The sequence below is a fragment of the Triturus cristatus genome, chromosome 5_1 (assembly GCF_964204655.1).
Source record: "Triturus cristatus chromosome 5_1, aTriCri1.1, whole genome shotgun sequence".
NCBI classification, from domain to species: domain Eukaryota; kingdom Metazoa; phylum Chordata; class Amphibia; order Caudata; family Salamandridae; genus Triturus; species Triturus cristatus.
The window spans coordinates 366,788,045-366,810,277 of NC_140587.1; the positions used below are offsets into that span (position 1 = coordinate 366,788,045).

The 22,233-nt window shown below is 45.2% G+C and overlaps 1 protein-coding gene across 2 annotated transcripts in view; it reads right to left on the minus strand.

Annotated features, from left to right (window-relative positions):
* The window catches only part of LOC146830895 (fibrocystin-L-like), a 1,171,295-nt gene that overhangs the window by 912,867 nt on the left and 236,195 nt on the right, over positions 1 to 22,233 (minus strand). For both annotated transcript variants that reach the window (XM_085605085.1, XM_085605086.1), the window contains exon 16: positions 16,204 to 16,372. In XM_085605085.1, the coding sequence (XP_085461211.1) occupies positions 16,204 to 16,372 (169 nt within the window). The remainder of the gene's footprint in view (positions 1 to 16,203; positions 16,373 to 22,233) is intronic.

Here is a 22,233-nt window from a genome sequence, read left to right on the forward strand (position 1 = left end):
GGGAAGTGAGGGTATGGAGGAGGGTGTCAGGGGTTGAAACGCTGCCCTCTTGCATCATTAGAGACTTCCATGAACTCTCAGGTGCGAATGTGAATGGGGGCATCGTCTAAGAGTCTGCGGAGTAGTGTCCCGCAGTACCGTGTTGTGGTGCCAGGGGTGGCGGGAGGAGGGGGTAGGGGGGGAGGGAGGGATGAAGGCAGGAGAGAGAGTGGGCAGGGAGGCATAAGGGAAGAAGGGGAGAGGATGGGGGAGGGGCCTGGGTCAAGGTTATGGGATTATGGCGATCCCCTACTGGATTATAAGGGGAAGAGAGAAAGAGAATGAAAGGAAGAGGAAAAGCAAAAGGAAATGACAGAAGATGACAGGACAGCTGGTGATGCTGGTGGAGTGTAGTACGTAGGGAAGGTGAATATATAGGGGTAGGCTGTGTATATAGAACCCATAGGAGTGTGTGTGCGTTGGAGAAGATATGTGCAGGGGGAAATAGGAGGAAGCCTGCGTCTTTATGAGAGCATTGCTGAAGGTGGGGGGAGGGTGCGAGTGCCTCAGTTCATCGGGTTACCTTGTATGCTAAGGCTTACGTCGCGGTTGTGGGTGGTGACAGAATTGTAGCCGTGAGACAGATGGGAGGAGGGGTCCCGATTGCCCTGATTTTTGGTCATCATCAGTGTTCTCCTCTGTGCGCAGGAAGGGTGCCCATGTCTGTAAGAACAGTTCAGATTGGTCCCGCAGGTTGTAGATGACTCAATCATGGGAGGCGGTGTGAATCACGGCTAATAGCCAGGCCTCCTGTGATGGTGGTGTCAGAGACCTCCATTGTCGTAAGATACATAGTTTAGCCGTGGCAAGCATCATATGAATGAGACGGGTTTGTGACTTTGATAACTCTAGCAATTGCCACAAGTCATGATTAGAGGTGCTCAGGCTCTAACCCACATATAACCAGAAGGGTTGCACCGAAGGACATTCACATATACTATGCAGTGTGTTGCAGCGTGTATTTGTGCACCTCCAACAGCTTGCATGATGAAGTAGGCCTGCTCTGTGTAATGTCCAGTACCAATCATGCAGGATCTTGAAAAGACAAAATATCAGTCGTGCCTCTTTGGTGCCCCTGTCGAGGGCTTCCAGAGTATCTGCCCACTCATCATTTGATACAGAACGGTTGCGACAAAGGTTGCGAGAAAAGATGGGAGGAGAGTACCTTACCTACATTACCTCCTTAGCTTCCACTATGTGTGGAGGTACGATACCACTGGTGAGGCGAACAGGGACCAAGGGCCTGGGCCTAGACAATTCCTCATGCAGTCCTGAAGTTGGATATATTTCCAAGATTGCATTGTGGGGAGGCCAAACTCCTCCCATAACTGTATGAACGTTTTTAGATCACCATCACGGAGAAGCTGATTGAGTGTGTGAATGCCCTCTGTCTTCCATAGTGGCCAGCTATACCTATTCCAGCATTCTCCCACAGGAGGCTTTTCTCATAAATCATGGGTGTGAGCCCAATCGGCGGTGCGCTCGTTACCTGGCCCTATGCTTGGCAGATAACACTGGATGGGTGAGGTCCTGTGGGCATGACCCTTTCCCATATAAAGCAGAGAGGCCTTTCTCAGCAGACAGTAAGTGCTTTTTAATGAGTACCCAGTGGGTGTGTCTAGGATTCACGGCAGCATATACGCCAGTTGGGAGAGTTGGAGGGCAAGAGTGTAGTGTTCCACTGAGGGGAGGCTCAGTCCTCCGCTGGAGCAGGGTGCTTGCAGCTTTGACGCAGCTAGTCGAGGTTTCGAGGAGCCCCATATGAAGGATTTTATCCTGGAGTCTATTAGGCACAGCGTGGTGAGTGGTAACAGTATGGGGATCATCGCAAGGTTGTAAATAAAGTGCAGGATTGTGACCATGCATACAGCTTGCACCCTGCCCCACATGGAAAGCCCTAGCACCTTCCATTTCTCAAAGTCTCGTTGTAAATGGGTGAGCAATGGATTCAGGTTGTCTGGTACCATCCCCACCATGCCTTTATTCACCAGGATACCCAGGTATTTAAGGTGCAGGGTTGCTAGTGTAAGGGGTAGCCCTGTATGGTTGCCTCTGTGGTGCCGTCCGAGATGGGAAGTGCTTCCCTCTTATTCCAGTTTTTTTATAACCAGAAAAGGAGGAGAAAACATCAATGATTTGGAGCAGAGATCGCAGGGACCGATGCAGATTTGTGAGAGTTAGTAGAATATCATCTGCATAGAGGTAAAGCTCGGAGTCACCGATCGGAAGGTGTATCTCTGTGATGCTGGCCAAGTTATGTATGGGGGCTGCCAGTGGTTACTTGGCCAGGAGGAAGACAAGCGTGGAAAGGGGGCAACCCTGACGTGTTCCTCTGCGAATTGGAAACTGATCCGATATCAAACCCCCGCAGTTCACTTGTGCAGTAGGATTGTCCTATATCAACTACACTTTGACAATGAATTGGTCACCTAAGCCATACTGTACCATGACTTTGAAAAGATAAACCCATTTGATGCAATCACACACCTTTTCCACGTCAAGCGAGAGTGCTAACGTGTCGGTAGTGAGGTCCTTGGCAGACCAAAGTGTATAAGCGAGGATGTGTAGATGGTTTCTAGAGGAATGACCTGGTACAAATCCTACTTGCATGTTGTGTACCAATGAGGGGAGGACTTTTCGGAGGCAGGATGCCAAGATACTGGCCAATGGTCCAACATCACATAATCCATCAGGGCCCTGTCTGCTGCACAACCCTTATCAAGGTCCCGTTTTATCCAGAACCAAGCCCCTCACAAAATTCCAGTCAGCGCCAATAAGACATTGCGAGGCACTTATCTCCACCAAAAGACGGTTTCGCTGAAGTAGAAACAGATTTTTTTGCTCAAGTCGGAGCATAAACCGACCCTGCACAGATATACCGACCCTGCACAGATATGATGGCTCCTTAGCCTCAGTTTAGGGAACGCGTATCGTCTGTCTGGGTCTGTCCATGTCTTTATCACTGTAACTGAAAGGAATGTTTGTAGAAGGATTGCCACGCCACATTTGTGTGGGGGTATCCCCACCATGCACACTACTGTGAACCACCTTCCCACCCAGTTTTTGCATATCTTGTCAGATTCCAGAGCATCAAGATGCATCTCCTGCAGCAGTGCCACATCTACTCTTCTAGATTGAAGGTAAGAGATTTTTTTCCATTGAAATAGTGCATAAGGCCATGCACGTTCCAGGTTATTGCAAGTAGGGTGTGCGTGGCACTCATGATGTGATTTGGAATTGGGCGTGGAGTGGTAGGGTCCCACTAATTTATTACAAGGACTCTCGTAATGAGTTGGGTGTGGTGAAAACAGGAGCATTACTCAGCCACAGGAGACTGATTGGAGGTGAGGTGTCAGAGGCGATAAATGGGGGATGAGAGGTATACGAGAAACTATATTAGTAAGAGGGAAAAGAGGGTGCAATATAGGAGCAGAACAGAACAGAGAAGGAGTAGAGGAGTAGGAAGAGTATGTAGAGAAAAGATACAGAGGCGCAAAATGGGAAAGGCAGGGGGGAGGACGGGGTGCAGGTATCAGGGAGCCCCTGGCACGTAACAGGTGATGTTGTCCTGGGAATGCGGTGACCGATCAGGATGAAACTAGGTGGAGGAAAAGTGAAGAGAGGAGGGAGGGGAGGTCGGGTCAATGTGGTAAGAGGCACAATGTAACCAGACTGCAGAGGGTAGGAGAGAAGTGAGGGGGTGATGGAAATAAAACTGAGAGGGAGTGGCTATAAATTGCTAAATAGCACAGGGAACACTAGACTTCCTGCCATGGGTCTAAACTTGTCGGTGCACCGCTCCAAGAGCATAGTCTACCAGGAGGACAGGGCGCTGCTCAGGATGGGTCGTGAAGATGACGCAGTGAGGCAGGCTGAGGGGGTGATGTTGGCTAGTGAGGGAAAGGCTCAGAGGGCAGCCCCTGGTAACATGGCAGTGCTCAGTGCAGTCATCGGGGAACAGTATCGGAGTCAGGGCCAGGTTTGGGGAGAAAAGATGCAAGCATATAACAGGTTAAGCACAGATGCTGGTGGCAAGTACAAAGAGAATAGTAAGAATTGTGGTAGCATTTGCGATAAATGACTTCTACGTTTACATTTACATTTACAACCCATACAACTTATACAACACCCAAGTAGCCAATACAGTGTAGGCAATACTAAGCTGTCCGACGCCTGCCAGCTGTCTCTCTTTCCATGCAGATGCTCAATAGTTGGATTGTCTCTAGCCAGAGAGCCTCTTGTAGGTCCCCTTCTCATTCAATCAGCTTCCGATGTGGGCTTTAGAGGGGAGCGGGATTTGTCCCTCTGTTGATAATGCATGAAGGCAGACACTGTTTGGAGAGCAGAAGCCTTGCCTTCATGGGTACAGTTTGTTCTTTCATGTTCTCTTCCACGATTCTGTGATCCGCTGGTGATACGTCATCTACTATGAGATACATCGGGGAGGGCACTGCTATGTGACTGTTCAGGAGCCTCATGTTGAATGTCCATGTCCTGAGATTCTATGGTATCCAGGAACTGGCATAGATCTTCCGGGTTATAGAAATCCTTGGAGTCACCACCTCTAGTAATGCGGAAGTGGGCAAGCTCAAAAATGCCATATTTGATATTCATCTGATGTAATCTAGGTCTCAGGGAGAGAAAGGCACTGCGGCGATCATTAGTCTCTCTGGAAAAGTCTGTGGTCATCTGGATACTATGGCTTTCATATGTGAACGGCCCTTGGACGCGCGCAGCAGCCAATATCTGCCTCGTCTGCTCATGGCATAGGAAACAGGCAATTAGGGAACAAGGTCGTCCATTAGAGTCCTAGCGTGGGGGACCAATGCGGTGAGCACGCTGTATCTCCAATGGGGGTCAAAGGTAGCACCTTTAGGTTTTGGAATGGCATCTTTCTGAACCGTTCCGGAATTTGAGCCTTCAATTGACGGGAAGACAAAAAAGCGGACATGGTCCCTAATGCTGCGGTCTTCCAACTCAATCAGTTTACTACGGAGGAAGAAAAGATCTTGATCCCTGTCTGCATTGTATCGAGGTGGCCATCCACTACCATTAGCCTTCGGTCTAGGTCTTCTGCTTGTGTGTGGTACCTAGCGATATCCACTCATAGATTTTGCCTTGTCCACTATCTTAGAGATAGTGGACTCCATTCCTTCTAGCTGTTGGCTGATGGCAGATATTATCTGAAGGATACAGACCATAGTCTCTCCTGTTGCAGAGGCAATTGGGGGCATAGAGGAACAGCCCTTAGGAGGGCTGTAACCCTTCGTGGCCATGGTACGGGGTTGCTCGAGTGCTTCCGTAAATAGAAGTTGCCTGGAGGACTTGCTCCCATGCTTGTTGGTGGGCATTTATTCCTGTTAACAGGATGATGCCCTGTTCTGACATGCCAAGTTGCCTGATGGCTGCAGAGCAAGGCCGATGGCACATCAATGGTGGACTAGTGAGTGCAGCTTCTAGTACGGTTGCTTCATGGCGACCCGTGGATGAGGGAGGGCCCCCACCCTGCCATGGTGTTGGTGCAAGGTATCCCTCAAATCACAACTTAAGTGATCCAGAAGAGTCCATCTAGTCTCATTTGCCGCCTGGGCTGTGAGAGAGGAGGGAAATTCTCGTAGACATGCTGGGGAGTTTTGGGGCCGAAAGGTGTGAGTCCCACCGGGTCTAGGATTCAACACACTGTGTTGTCCGTGTTGGATCCCGTGTGGTAGGTAGGCCAAGAATAAGAAGCGGGGTTGGGTAGCACTATGTTCCCTCCAGAGAACCTGGGATCGCGTGAGAGTCAGCTTGTCCCGGATGTCCCAGGGATGATGCGGTGGGGCCGTCTGGGATTAATGGGAGTATTGCGGAGGCCCACTTTGCCCTTGGTGGCAGACCTTGGTACAGAGTTACGCCAGCAAAGAATTGGTGGCCAGCTTCTCAATGCACATCCAGGTGTGGTGCATGATATAATATGGTGATCTGGGGGGGCAACGCGTAGGGTCTGCTCACACCAAGTCCCGCTGCCTGGTCCCACAGCCATGTGTACCAGCATCAATCAGGGAGTATGTGGATGGGGGAAACCACCGTGTGTTGAATTGCCCCCTGGTCAGTCCTCACGTTCCACCTTCCACTGTATCATGCAAATCCTAGTGTATGGGGTAGTCCAATGAAAAGCACCTGGTAGTAGCTTGGTTCACCAACGCAGCGTGTGGGCCCTTGAGATGCCAGGGGTGCAGCACAAAGGGATGTTGAAGCTGGTGCCCCTCAGCCTGCGGGGGGAGGTAGCACTCTGTTGTCTGAGAAGCGCTGCCCTCCCTGTTGTCATGTCACGACCCTCCTGCAGTGGCTCATTTCAATATTAAGGGGGTTTGCCCTAATACTCCGCCCGCACCTGGGCAATCAAACAGCAAAAAAGAGCAAAATATGGTGCGGCGGACTTGATCCACCAACGCTGGTAGTTTGTGGACCTGAAGGAAACCTTAATTAATCCCTCAATGGAGAACTGTTCTCTTCAACAACATTTAATTATTTGGAAAGCACTTACATTGGTCTATTATCCAGATGTTTATCTCTATGGGTATATTTGCTTATAGATTTACATACACGAAAACACAAATAGTGTACTGAGACATAATACAAACAAAATTAATACAAAATATTGTACACACAATTATATACAAATAGACTTAACATACATAAACAATTTATCTTCACACACAGAATCCTTATTGCCCTAATTTGAATAGGAATGCGATATGCCAACACCTAACGGGGTAATGATGAGTCTTAACCCCTTTCTTATATTAAATGGTGTGGTGTATTTCTTTTTTATATAAGAGTCAAAATTGTGAGGGCTTCTTATATCTATCAAGTCGACACGTTTCAGCCCATTTCTTCTGGGCCTCATCAGGACTAGGGGCTTTAAGGAAACCTCTGCGGAGCGCCGATGGTGCTACATCTATCTGAACGCAATCAACTCTCAAGTGCTGAACCAGGGGATGAAGGGGCACTTTGTAGGAAATGACTTTTAAAATGCGCGATGTAGTCTCTCACCTTTCTGGGGACACAATCACCGAATACAGCTTGCAATCAACTCTATGGCGTGGAACCAGGGAATGAAAGGCCAATTTGTTGGGAATGATTTTTTAAATGGGCGTTGTAGTCTCTTGCCTATCCAGGGACGAAGTCAACATATACAGTTCCCCCGGTTGTATAATGTTGCCTCAGGGAAATATTTAAGAGCCTCAAAACGGGAGCTTCATCTTTTCGTATGCTTCGCTCGATGCTCACACAAACATGTGCTCTTTCTGCCCTCCTGCAGTGGCTGGCAGGGGTCATCGGGTCCTCAGAGTCGGGCCTGCCTGTTCAAGGTGGGGAGCCGAGCCAAAAGAGGACAGTCCATTATTTCCATGTTGGGATGAATGCAGGGTTGAGACGGGCTTCAAGGGGCAATCGCGGTGAGCCTCGGGGGTGGTTGCTCCCTTTGCGATCACCGACCAGTCACAAAACTCCAATGCGTGCCCAGCCGGGTGCGGAAGACAGGCTCGGAAGAGCGAGGCAATGTAAAGCGGGTGGGGCCGAGCATCAATGCAAGGGCTGAGGCTTCAGGCATGCCTTTAGGCCCCGCGCTCTTCCTTCACCACCTGGGTGGATCTGCTCCAGTGCGGTGTGTTCCTTCCTCGGACCCCAATCTCAGATAATCCGGGGATCAAGCCTGTGTGAGGACAGCATAGAATTTGCCCACCAGCCGCCTCTGGAAGTCCGCTGTATCTACCTGGAGCCCTTCTCGGAGCAGAGCTCTCCGTTCAGGCGGCCTTTTTCGTTCGTGGCCAGACCACACGCCCGTCCCTGAGGCTTCTGATCAGGAGGCCGGCCAACTGGCCCTTGGAGTCACTCTGGTGGCCCTAGGTTCAAGAGGGAGGTCCAGTCCTTCATTCAGGCAGCAGGGCAACAGTGCAACAGTCCCACTTCTAGAGCAGCTCATAAATCCTTCTGAGCCTTTCACAGGTCCAAAGGTGTACTGAAGTATTTATACTTGGTGCCCACTTTGAAGTAGGGGTAGGTTTTCAAAGCATCACCCTCCAGAGGTATTTGGATTTTCCTTTCTCCCTACCCTGACCCCAGATTGTCTAGAGGCACAACAAATTCACAATCTAACTTTGCCATTAAAGAGGGCTGTAAATTACAATTCTTTAGACACCAAGCTCAACATTCCCTTCTGCTCCCAATGGCAAATTACCACTTACTAAATGTAATAAGTTAACCCAATGTTATCCTGTGGAAGAGGTAGGACTTGCAGTAGTGAAAAATTAATTTAAGAAGTTTTCACTTCCGGGACATGTAAATATTAAAATAACATGTCTAGCTTTTTAAATACACTGCACCCTGCATGATGGGCTTTGTGGGGCCTGCCCTATGAGTGGCTTGTATGTATTAAAAAGAAATGTTTAGGCCTAGCAAAAGATGTATTTTTCCTGTGCAAAATAGCAGGTTTAAACTGCATACACAGGCTGCAATTGCAGGCCTGAGGCATGGTTAAGAGGTTACTTGAGTGGGTGGCAAATCAGTGCTGCAGGCCCACTAGTATAATTTAATTTGACAGGCTGGGGTACATATTGTACCACTTTACCAGCGACTTACAAGTTAAGTAAACGTGGTAATTAAGGGGTAAGCCACTTTAGCACTGGTTAGCAGTGGTAAAATACACAGTCTTAAGGCTAACAAAAACAAGATCAGCAGTAATGGAAGTGGAAGGCAAAGGTTTTGGGGGAAGACCTCCCTAAGGCTGTCAGGTCTAACAGTAATAATATTTAACTGCTCAATAAAATAAGCGTGGAAATTCACTGAAACAATGAAGGCTAAAGGGACGTTCTATGTAAGTGGAAATGTCAGTTAAAACATAATGTTTAAAAAAAAAAAAAACTGCAATTCATCAACTATAGTATTCTCAATTAACTATAACTCAGGGTCTCACCATGCAGTGGTTATTACCTCACATATGACATTACTCATGATATCGTCTATGACATCATTCATAACATCACTGCAACATCTGCAATGACATCATTGTTGACATAGTTACTTTACATATATATAAATACTGTACATACTGGCCAGGTTTTACACTCTTAATTAATTTTATAGCAGTTTAATTCAAGGTAAAACTGTGATCCTACTCTTGAAGGTACATGAACATTAACTTCATTTCATCGTGAAAGATGATCGATGTACCCTATTCCACTTAATGAATCACAATTAAACCATCTTAACATTTGTTTTCTTTTTTGTTTTGTTAGTATTCATTGTCTTATTTTTCCAAATTATTCTGTGAGATGAAATATGTTTGGTTGTCAGATATAATCCTAATTCTGCTACACAGACACTGTACTGTCTAGCTCCTTGATTACAAAATGGTGCTTGACGTTGAACTAGCGTACATACTTTAACACTGATGACACACCTGATAGCCAAGACACATTATGTGATCTACTTTACTTACCCACATTGATGATGCTTGATGTGACTTCACCAATGTCTCCATCTCCACATGGAGAATGCATGTGATTGCCCAGCTCTACTCTAGTGGCATCAGAACCATTATCAATGAAATACTCAGGTCAAAATCCATAGCTTCCACCACAATGGAATCACTGCACCAACTGATTGCTAATAGGAACTGTGAACAGCCATGTACAGAGTCATCCAGCCTCTGCTCCACACAAAATCTTCCTTTCTATGCTCTTGTCTAGACTTCAAGCACTACAGTCATCAAATTGTTGGTGGCACAACAAAGGAGCATCAATTAGCAAGTTTTATTCTTAACAACACACAGCACTCCACCTTCCAGGGGATGCCAAGATCTTAAACAGTATGATGTCCTGCACAATGGTTATGAATAATTGTAAAAGGACAAATTGATGACATGTCACAATATCCCTGAGTTAAGGAGGGCATCCGTTATAAAAGATGGGCATCCTATCATTTTGTGGCTACTCAAAGCATAAGATGGTTATCTTTTCTGACATTTGGAGGCCACATCTAATCTAAGGAGGCTTCCCTTGGCATCTGGCGTCCATCCTAAATAGTTGGTGTTGGAAATTGGGTTTCTGGTTGGCAGAGATATGCACACTGTTCAAGCGGGAACCACAATCCTAGTGAGAGTAAGCTAGATACACACTAAAAGATAACTTGTGCCCAACCTCAGGTAGCTTGGCACAGAGCAGTCTGGCTTATCTAAAGAGGCAATGTGTAAAGTATTTGTACAACACACACACAGTAACACAATGAATACACCACAGAAAGACCCCACACTGGTTTAGAAAAGGCGTTTAGTATATTCTGAACCAAAAAATACCAAAATGACAAAAATCCAATAAGTGCAAGTTGAGATATAAATTTTTAAAGAATAAGTGTAAAAATAGCGCTTAGAAGCAAATAGCACTTCAGGGGTTACTTGGGGTCATGCTGGACCTGGGCAAAACTCAACAGTTCAAGCCAACGGTCATGGAGTGAAGGCCTGGCCGAGGAGCCACACAGGTTCAGGGAACATATTTCCTTGATTCTGGTCGCAAGCACAAGATGAGGGGTTGATGCGTTGATGTCACTTCCACAGTCGAGGGGATGCCTTGATTTTACACACAGGTTGATGACGATGCATTGGTTTCTGAAGACTTGCGTCAATGCAGCAATGCGTTGGTTCTGAAGCCAATGCGCTGGGTTTCTCAATGCTTGTTGAAGGGATGCATTGCTTTTCCTCCAGTGGTCGCAATGAAGCGGGGGTCGATGTGTCAGTTCCAATTAAGCTGCTTGGGCCCCAAGTACAGTCTGCCGTTTCTGTTCCCGCAAAAGAGTACTGCACAGATGCTGCTTTCAGCAGACAGGAGATGCGTTGATTTCACTGGAGGTAGCATCTGGGTCCAATTCCAGTGAACCAGGCACAGGAGCAGGGATAGAGACTTTGATTTCCCTGTATCTCAAGAACAGGAGGCAAGCCAACAAGCACTTGAAACACACTTGTGTTGAAAGGCAGAGTCCATCTCACCTTCAGCAGAGTCAGATAGCAGCAGGCAGCAGAGCAGCATAAGAGAAAAACAAGTCTTTCAGGTCAGCAGTCCAGCAAGGAGTCGGTTAAGCAGCACAGCAGTTCTCACAGAGTTTCAGTTGTAGATCCAGAAGTGTCTGAGTTTAGGGGGTCAGAGGCAACAGAGGTAGGTACATAGTTACTGAGACATACCTAGCTTTCCTGTGTCTGTGGCTGCCTAGAGGGAATGCCCAAAGTGGTGATGTCACCCACCTCAGACATGTATTGGAGACAGGCTGAAAGGCACACCGAGCTATAAGTGCAGAGATATGTCCACATTCTAGAGTGGCTTTTCTAATACAATATTGTTAAATCCAACTTCACCAGTAAGGAGGATATATCTATACCATTCTAAGGATATAAAACATGACACAAATACTCTCACTTTCTAATCAGGAATTACAACTTCAAGGTATTAAGGAATTCCAAATGTTAACCTATGAGAGAAGCAGGCGTCACAGTAGTGAAAAATTAATTTAGCTGTTTGTCACTCTCAGGACATGCAAATCATACAAATATATGTCCTACCTTTTACGTATACAGCACTCTGGCCTTAGGGCTACCTATGCCCTACCCTAGGGGAGACTTATGTGTAATAAAAGGGGAGTTTAAAGTTTGGCAAGTTCTAAACTGAAAGGTCAAAGTGGCAGTAAACTACAATGGCAGGCCTGAGACAGGTTTGAAAGGCTACTTATGTGGGTGGCACAATCAGTGCTGCAGGCCTACTAGTAGCATTTAGTTTATACGCCTCGGGTATATGGTATACCACTTTACAAGGGACTTACAGGTAACCTGAATAGGTCAATTGTGTATACTCCAATGTTAACATGTTTAGGGGAGAAGCACATGCACCTTAGCACTGGTTAGCAGAGGTAAAGTGTTCAGAGTCCAAAGGCCAACAAAAAAGAAGCAGCAAAAAGAGGAGGTAAGCAAGCAAAAAGTCTGGGGAAGGACCACACTAAGGCTGACAGGTCTGGCAGTTCATCTCCAGCGTGCCACCTGCTGAGCATGCTTGAGATAAGGTAGTGAGTAATGACATCTAGTTTCTGCCTATGTCAAGTAGAAGTCTTGGTGAAATCACCAACTTTATATGCGGAACCCAGAATATTGCATTTAATACAAGTAAAAAAGGGAATTGAGGGTCAAAATGAAACGTTCATAATTTACCCACAAATAAAAGCTGATATTTGAATGGAAGGTTAAAGTATTTTCTGAAAATATCAAGAGAACAGTTAGAGAGAAATGTTTTAAATTACAAGAAAAGAAACACTGCTACTTCAGGGCAAAAGCGTATGCATTTTTTCCCAAAAAGAAAGAGAATATCTGACAATAGTTGGATATATTTACAAAAATTTAAAACTTGTTCATAAAGGTAAAATGTGTGTATAGTCAAAACATAACAAGCTGATGTTTCAGTAAACAATTGGTGCATTGTTAAAAAATAAAAGCTGAAATATGCATGACAATGCATAGTGAATTGAGACCCAATGTTGATGGCAGTTCCTTGATGCCAAATGAAACTTGCTGCTATGCTTTGTATTACATTGAGGCAGCCCATCAGCTGTATTGATATACTTTTTTTTTTAAACTATCATAAGTTTTAGTGGCTGAGGACTCAGAATTATCTAGGCCCCAGGACCAGCTCTTCATGCTGCTGCATCGCTCTGTCCTGCTTACTGCCTAGTTTTACTGCTTCCTCCTGTCTTTCCCCATTCTTCAGAGTGCTTTCTCCTGCTTTCTGCCATGTTTTACTGCTTCCTCCTTCCTTTTCCCGATTTTTCGGAGTCCTGAAACCTGCTCTTTCCTCATTTTTTCCCAGGTTTGTTCCTTGTTTTTCCCATTGCTACTTCCAACTGCCTCCCATTTTCCTGCCTCCCGCCTAGCCCCGCCCACCGCCTCCCAGTGCCCCTCCGTCCTTCCAGGACCTACTTAATGAAGGCCGAAGTGCGATCCCATTTAGCGGACTCAGTTCTCCCGTGCTACTGCATCACTCTGTCCTGCTTTCTGCCTCATTTTAATGCTTCCTCCTGCTTTCCCCCCATTTTTTCAGTGCTCTTACCTGCTTTCTGCTTCATTTTACTGCTGCCTCCTGCCTTTTCGCCATTCTGTAAGTGCTTTTGCCTGCTTTCTGCCTCGTTTTAGTGCTTAATGGGGGAAAAGGCAGGGGCCTTTTCCCCCATTCTTCTGAGTGTATTCCTCCTTTCTGCTGCCTTATTTTTACTGCTTTCTCCTGCCCATTCCCCTGTTTTTCTGATTGCTTTCTCCTGCCTTTGCCTTTTTTATTACTGATTTCTCCTTCCCCTCCCTCCATTTCACTGAGTGTGTGCTACTGCTTTTGCCTTGGTTTTAACTGCTTTCCTGTTTCTCTCCCCTATTTTATTGAGTGCTTTCTCCAGCTTTTGCCTAATTTTTTACTGCTTTCTCCTTCCTTTTCCCCATTTTTCTGAGTGCTTTCTCCTTTTTGCCTCATTTTTCACTGCTTTCTCCTTCCTCTCCCCCCCATTTTCCTGAGTGTTTTCTTCTGCTTTTGGCTTGTTTTTTATAGCTTTCTCGTGCCTTTCCTTTCCATATTTTTCAGAGTGCTTTTTCCTGGTTTTTCCTTGTTTTTCACTGCAGCACCTTGAAAACCTCACGGGTGACTTGCCATGCTTTATAAATCTGATTGATTGATCAATGGGATATAACTTCTGTTTAAACTAATAAAGTCTCTAATCTGAAAGGTAAGCTCTGCTTTTTGAGAATGATGCAGCTATTTAACCCAAAGCTTTGGTGCTTAAGGTTTAGTGATTGTGAGAATTGTTCAACCTTTCATGCTCCCATTCTCCTGCCCTTCTATATAGATTTTCTACTTAAAAGGGAAAAATTATAGATGGGACCAGCTTAAAAACCATGGCCTTCATTACGATAGCAGTTGGCCGGACTGCCAATCACCATCGTATCAGCCAGGTGACCATCAGACAATGAGTTGGTGATTCCACCCACCCTATTATGATCAGACTGCCATACAGGCAGTCGAAAAGTGCTTTTTTCTACTGTGACTTGTGCTGCATCACAGGAAAAGGGCTGCAGCACAAGCAGCAGTAGAAAAAGGCACTTTAAGCACATCCTTCCACTGTCTGCCAGGCACCATGTGGCGCCTGGCACATGGTGAATGGATGTGTGGGGGGCACTACATGTGCCTTACAGCGAACTTAGAAGTGGCCCATGGGGGGTGGGGTTCTGCTTGAAGCCCCCAATGTCCATTTCCGTCTGCCTTTTCATGACAGTGGGACTGCCATGAAAAGGCAGTCAGAAAGGGACATTCTAATCCCTATGGCGGTGCCTGCTCAGGCACCACCTCCTTTGTAAGGATAGGAGTTCAACCGCCGCCCGACAGGATCTTGGATCCTGTCAGAAGTAGTGGTCTTTTCCCCCGACTGCCAGTTTTGTAATCCGGCAGTCCGGTCGATGGATGTCGGGCGGACCGCCACCGATGGCCTGTCGTTTGCGGTCCGCCTACCATCATAATGAGGCCCAATATTTAACCCGACTAGCAATCCTGATTCTTCTATGTATTCTCAAACCGTTCATGTTTTAATGAAATTAAGCAGAAAATGCACTGTATGACCCCTTTTCATTTTAGAATGTTAGAAGGTGAACTTATGAAACAGGCAAGTGGAAGATTGGGCTACTTTGAATTAACAAGAAAATGCTGGAATATTTTGTAAGTTCCCTTGAAAACATCCTGCATAACATATGGCAATTAGCCAGCATATTTGACAATTATGGTGCAAGATAAATTAATTGGCCTAAAGTTCCAAGCTTTGACTGGGAAAAGGAAGCATAATCGTGCTGCAGTAGACCAGGCTGGCACTTGTTTCTTGCTTTATGCATTCCAGGATATAGATTTTTGCTCCCCCACTTTAAAATTAGACACTATGTCATTTCTGAGATGGCTTTATACAGTCTTTCCATGAAAGATGGTCATTTTTAGATGAAAAATGTATATGTGATGCCATACAAAATAACTATACATTTTGAACTAATCAATGTTGACTGCAAACACAATCATACATCATAATTATATTTATGGAACAGGACTGCTCCGGCCAATTGCCTAAAAATTGTCACATAATTTGAAACAATGATAGTATTGCTGAAAATGCTAAGGGGCATAGGTACAAGCCCCTATCGCCATGGGAATGTCATTTTTTGGGACGTTCCTGTGGCGATAGGGGCCTTGCCTTATGTACAAGGCAGGGTTAAGCCACTTAACGTGGCTCAACGCTGCCTTGTACATAAGGCACCCTTTCATGTTATGTTTAGCGTGAAAGGGGCATGCAGTGGGTGTTGTGGTGGGCTTTAAACCGCAACACCCATTGTATTTGACCCTGCCCCCTATGTACAAGGGTGGCGTACATAGAAGGCAGCGCCAAAATTAAGACCAGGAAAACACTGGTCTTAGGTTGTCAAAACGAGGAGAAATGCATTATTTTTCCTCGTTTTTGCTTTTTCAATGTGTGCTGCCTTGTGCAGCACACATGGAAAAACCAAAATGCCATGGTTTGTTTATGTACAGGAAGGTGTCCCTTCCTGTACATAAACAAACCTTTTAAAAAAAATCAATTTTGTAACTTTTTATGTGTGCTGCATGAAGCAGCACACATGAAAGTTACAAAATGGCATTTTAGGATTTTTTATGTGCAGGAAGGGACATCATCCTACACATAACCAATCCTCCCCTGCACACAGACACCCTTGCACTCTGGTGCAAGGGTGCCTGCGTTGGCGCTAAGTTGTTAAACTTGGCGTCATCGCAGGGGAACACGCAAGGCTGCACTACATTCTTGTAAATATGGTGCAGCCTTGCGTTTCCGAAGTGGCGGAGCATGTCGTTAAACCCAGGAGGCTAACGACACGCTCCGCCACTTCTATTGTACATATCCCCTAAGTCTTTGCAGCCTATGAAAATACACTCCGGGCGATGTATGATCACATTTGTGTGAACTCTTCACTTGCTATCCTTCTACTATTTAAACACAGCTGTAAATCATAGATTATTTAAGATGATGGTGATAAGGTTATTTTACATTGCTGCAAAGACATGCTGCAAACGAACAAACCTGTTTTTCTAGTACGACATCGGAAGTGGACTCGAGGGCCTGTACTTCATTTACAGCGTCCAGAAATTGTTGGTTAGTGTAGGACGAGAACTCGCTGAATAATCCTACTTCAACAAATCCAGTATAGTAGCCATTGTTGTTGTGCTGGGCATAAATTTCTATGTAGTACCTGAAAAATAGAATTACATTACTTTTATTGTGCTCAGTGTTAGCGCATGTTGTATGTAGTCACATAGCACATGTCTGCTGTCGGTGGGCCGCTTCGCACTTTAGGCTGCCTGGGAAGTGAGTGTGAAAAAAATGTGCCGCCCCTGAGTTGCCACTGCAGTTGGTGGGATTGTGTAATCGCTCCATGCAGTATTATGGCTGTATGAACACATTTGCCACCATTTGCACCAACATTACCACTTCCAACATCATTATTACTAAGATCATTACAATCAGTCTTACTGCCATTTCAACCCCCATCATTAGCATGACCTCAAACATTATCCATGCCATCACCACAACAACCACTTCTAGTACCACTATTACCAGCACTATAACCTCCACCACCATTATTACTACCACCACCATTACTGTCAATACCGTTATCAATATGAAAATGACCACCACTATTATCAACACCATTACCACTTGAACCCTCACATTATATCCACCAACGTTATGACAAACACAACCACCACTTCTGCACATCGCTATTACTTTCACCATTACTACCATTACCAATTCTATTGTCACAACAATTACCAGCACAGCCATTACCACCAGCATCCCCATTACTAACATAGCCATCATCAGTAAAGCCAACGTTACCACTACTACCACCATTACTACTACTGACACCAAAACTACCACCACTACTACTATTAAAATTACCATTACCACCATTACCACTACTGCCACCACCATTACCATCTCCAGAACTCTGACCACCACCATTAACCTAACAGCCTTTAACACCCCTTTTTGTGGTTTCCATTTTCTACATCTACCTTTTGCCTAGCCTCAGTGGCTTCTGCGTTACAGAAGCTCATGTATCAATTTCTGGGGAGAGAAAGTGGAGTATTGGCACACCAAGGTGACATCCTGATATGTTCTAACTCTACACACTCACATGTATCCAAGATTTTTTTTTTTTTTTTAATTTATTTTTTTATTGAGAGTTCAAGTATGGCAATACAATATTAATAAACACAAATAGAATTCAATTAATACAGTATGAGAATGAAAATATTAATAGTGTTGTCTCATGAAAATATAAACACTGAGATTGTGGTTAAAGAAATTACCATATACAAAAAGTGGTCAGGATGATTTACAACATTGCCTTTGGGCTAAAAGATAGCAACTAAACTGTTCTTATGAAAGATTTGGCATAATGCAATTTTGTTTGAAAACTAATATTTGACCTCTCACCAGGTAGAGACTGGCAGTGGTGGCAACATGCATTTCTAGTTGAAGGGAGAGGCTGATTTTTGCCTGTTGCATTCAGGAAAGAGATGCCTCATTGTCCTCTCTTAGTTTGTTGGCCTCACTCAACCAGGACCTTTAAGTCTTCCATGAGGGACATAGTAAGAGATGAGATGTACAGCCTTTCAGGTGTCAGGAAGGGTAAATAGGGAGCAAGTGCGTGCGCTTTCCTGGCTGGGCACAGGAATCCATCTAAAGATTCCTTTGTATGGATGGCTACCCAAAATGAAGGGGGTAGATTAGGTTTCCAAGTGTTTTGGATTTTAAATTTTTGAATCTTTTTATTTCCATGTTATGCATGATCTCACAAAAAGAGCATACTCACATCACATCAGAAAAGTTACATAGACAATCTCTGTCAGGCCATTGTACATTGGGTAAGAAGATCTGCTTATAAGAATTCATTAATGTCCCAAAAGTAAGTGTGGAGGGGGTACGGGAGGGAACAACAGGAGTGGCCACCATCCACCAGTATCCAGGATTTCCGATTCATGGCCAGGCTGGCCATGCTTGACATTCAGTCCGGTGTCAGCTGAGAGCCCTCCCTCTCCAGGCCATAGAACGCCCTCCACAGACCCCATATTTTCCCATATTTCTTAGGGCAGCCCCAGGCAGCTTGGATTACCTTTCCGTCTACCAGGCAAGCGTACATTCCCACAATCAAATGTTCCTTGGTGGGGACCTCCTGTACACCCCATACCTGTGCCAAGTAATGTAATGTAATGTAATGTAATGCAACATTTATATAGCGCAACTTTCGCTCCAAGGAGCATCTTGGCGCTGTGCTGAACTCGGAGAGGTAAACTAGCCAGCTAACTGCAAATGATAAAGGCAGACAGGGAATCAGATCAGAGACTTGCACAGGATGTCAGAGGCAGTAACGATCCAGGGTTTTAAGGCCATCCTAAAATGGGATTCAGATGTAATCTGACAAAGATGAACAGGAACTTTGAGCCTTTCACTAGGAGTGATTTTCCTCCCTTCAGACCCAATCTAAAAGCTGGTATTTTCAACAGATTGGCGTTTGATGATCTTAAACTACGAGAGGGAGTGTATCGTTTATATCTGGTTTGAAGATATTGAGGGCCCATGGAGTGGAAGGCTCTAATGAATTTGCAGCCAGTGAAGTTTTTGTAGCGCCGATGCAGATGACCTCCTTGGCCACCTCAGCACTAATCGTGCTGCAGCATACTGAACCATCTGAAGCTTGTACAGGACTGACCTGTTGGTGCCTGCATATAAGCTATTGCAGTAATCTAGCCTAGAAGTAATTAAGGCTACAGCAACTGCCTGCCTAGCTGAGATGGGCAGCAAATCAAAACATTTCGCTAAGCTTTTGATGATGTGAAAGCATGTGCCAGCTACTGCCAAAGATTGCTGTTTAAAGGAAAGGTTGGTGTTGAATTTTATTCCCAAATTCCTAACCACTCTTACTGTATTAGGAGGAGGGGTGGTATTTAATGGCCACCAAAGTTTGGGAGAGACAAAATTTCCTTTGCCCAAACGTAGAATTTCAGTTTTTTTTTAATTACTCTTAAGATTGGTTTTCCTCATCCAATCAAAGGTTGCGGTAAGACACAGGCAGATATTTTCTTCCGCCTGGGTGGTGCTGTTGTCCAAGACCAGAATTAACTGCGTATCGTTCGCATATGAGATGGTATCAATGTTAAAGGACGATATCAGCATGATCAGTGGAATCATATAAGCATTGAAAAGAGTAGGGCTTAAACTTGACCCCTGAGGAACTCTGGAACATATTAACTTTTCTTGTGACTTGTATTTTCTAGCGTGATCACTTGTCTGCGATCTTGCAGGAAATTCTTTAACCAGGCTAGGACAGTACCGGAGATGCAGAAATCTGTGAGACGGTCCACAAGGATAGTATGTGAGACCGTATCGAAAGCAGCTGACAGGTCTAACAACACCAGGACTTCTCTTTTTCCTTGGTCAAGTGCTGCTCTTAGGGATTCCGCTGTGTATAATAGGGCAGACTCTGGAATGCTGAGCTCTGAAGACAGATTGATTAGAGTGAAGCAGATTTGCTTCTTCCAGATATGTTGTAATTGGTGTATTAACGAATTTATCTGCGATCTTACTCAGGATTGGCAAGCGTGAGATGGGGCGTAGATTGGAAAGGGTAGCAGGATCCACCAGATGTTTCTTTTGGAGTGGTTTTACAGCTGCCAATTTCCAATCTGCCAGGATCTTGGCTGTTACTAGCGAAGAATTAATTATGTTATTAATATTAGGGTTAACAATGTCAATAAGAGCAGGTAGTAATGTGGGGGGACATGGGTCAAAAGGTGACCCTGATTTCAAGTTTAGGATTGCCTGACGCGAATCTTCCAGATTTATTGGGTTAAAAGTTTCCGTACAGGTTCTGGCCAAGTCTCCTGAAACCTCACTATTGACGGGTGTAGGGCTGGGGGGGGGGGGGGGGATCTGTTTGTAGTTTCTGTACTTTCTGTTAAAAAAGTCTGCAATATTGTTACATAGGCATTGAGAGGGAGGAATCTCTTGTTGTAGCGATTTAGGATTAGTGAATACATTTACTATTTTAAAAATCGCTTTATGGTTGGTTACAGTGGATTTAATTGCCTCAGTATAATAGAGTCTTTTTGTCATCTTAATCAATACATGATATACTCTGAGAGCTGTTTTAAAGTTCTTTAATTCTGTCTCCTCATAATTTCTATGCCATTTGCGTTCCAAAAGTCTGACATGGATTTGCATTTCTTTCAAAGACTGCTAAAACCATGGGGCATTGTTTTAGGCCAAGTATGTCCATTGTGTCCTTGAAAGAGATAGCCCCTGGGTCATCCTGAGAATCAAGGTGAAGTTTGACATCACTTAACAGGGTGAAGTTAGCAAGTCTAAGAGTCAGTGCGCTAACCACCTCACCAATGTTATCTAGAAAAACCTTATGGGGTCCTGGGGGGCGGTAAAGTAATGCTCCAGAAAATGAAAAGGAGTTATGTAGTTGTAAGCAAAAACTGATGCCCTCCTATGCTATTAGATCAGGTAGTTGATCCATCGTGCACCTAAGAGTACTGCGATAGGTAATTGCAAGTCCTCCCCTCCTTTGTTCTGATCTATCTAGTCTCTGAATGAGATATCCCGGGGGAAGGGCATTCACAATGTCTGGATTGCACCAGGACTTCAACCAGCTTTCGGTAATAAAAAGACAGTCAGATTTTCATTTTTAATCGGATCATAAATGTGAAGTGCATGTTTAAGCATTGATCTAGCATTTATAAGGCCACCGCGTAGGCTACTCAGATTGGCGTTCTTTTTGCCTATAAGCGTCTGTGTAGGCTTAAAAACCTATTTGCAGTTCTTACAACTAATGGGTCCTTCCCATTTATCGACATCTAAGGAGTTGTGGCATCTAGATAGAGCCATGCTAAGGGATAGCACGTATTCCCTGGTGGGAGCCTGTTTTGACAGCGCAGAACCAGCATATCTGGCCCTAGGCCCGGTCCAGGCATGGACGGGCGCAGATGGGCTTGCCTTTGACGTCCCGCTGGCACACCACCGGAGCATCCGCTGCACGTCGGCGCCATGCCCGGAATTGATAGGCACTTGATATCCGGCAAGTGAAAGAACTAGACCGTCCCTTCACCCCAAAATGGCCCCCACTAATGTGCTGCCGGAAGTGAGTGATGTGAGGCACGTCGCAATTGATCTCCCTCCGCTCAATCAGCACAAGCTGTGGTGGAACAAGCAGCGACCACAAAGGTAGTTCAGATAATTAAGGTTAAAAAGGTTAAAAAAGAAATGCCCTGCATCCAGTCAGCATATGGCTGTCATACATGCACATGCTCAGGTTTAAAGGAACAATAATTTTTTTTTTAGATGTCATTTGAGTCACAGCAACGCGAAACATGAGCTCTGTCAACCCCCGAATACTATTCAAGCAGCTATTCCCTCGTAGCCACGACCAAGCCTAGCAAGAAAAGCAATAGCTTCTTATATCTGTGTCGCCCTGTACTCTCAAAAGCACAAATTTGCAGTAAAGCTGTATATCTTCCTCCAGTTCTGTCAATATTTTTGACCAGTATTTCTGTATCTGCGAGCATTCCCATATGGTATGACCCAACATGTATTCAGCAGCGCAGACAGGTGGGGTGTGGGATCTTTCCCTTCTTCTGCAGTCTGACCCATGTTATGTAGACCCTATGTAGGATTTTAACATTTTACCTGCACCAAATAGGAATGCCCCCCAATGCCCACCTCCTGAGGGTGAATCAGTGCTGTCTCCCAATCCACATCTTACGTCTCCCCATGTCTCGCTCTCAGCATCGCCAGAGGCCTCCAAGACCATCGGGCTAATGGTGATGATTACCCATATGTAGACAATATTGCCCTTGTCCCTAAGGGGCCAGTCAAAAGGTGGGTCTCCAGATGGGACGCATCTGGCGAGGAAGCCCAGTCCACCATCTTCGCATGCAGAGCATGCCGGAGCTGGGTATATTTGTAGATCTGCGTGTGTGACAGACCATACTCTTCTTGTAAACATGCGAACGATTTGAGCGCCCTATCGACCAACACATCCTC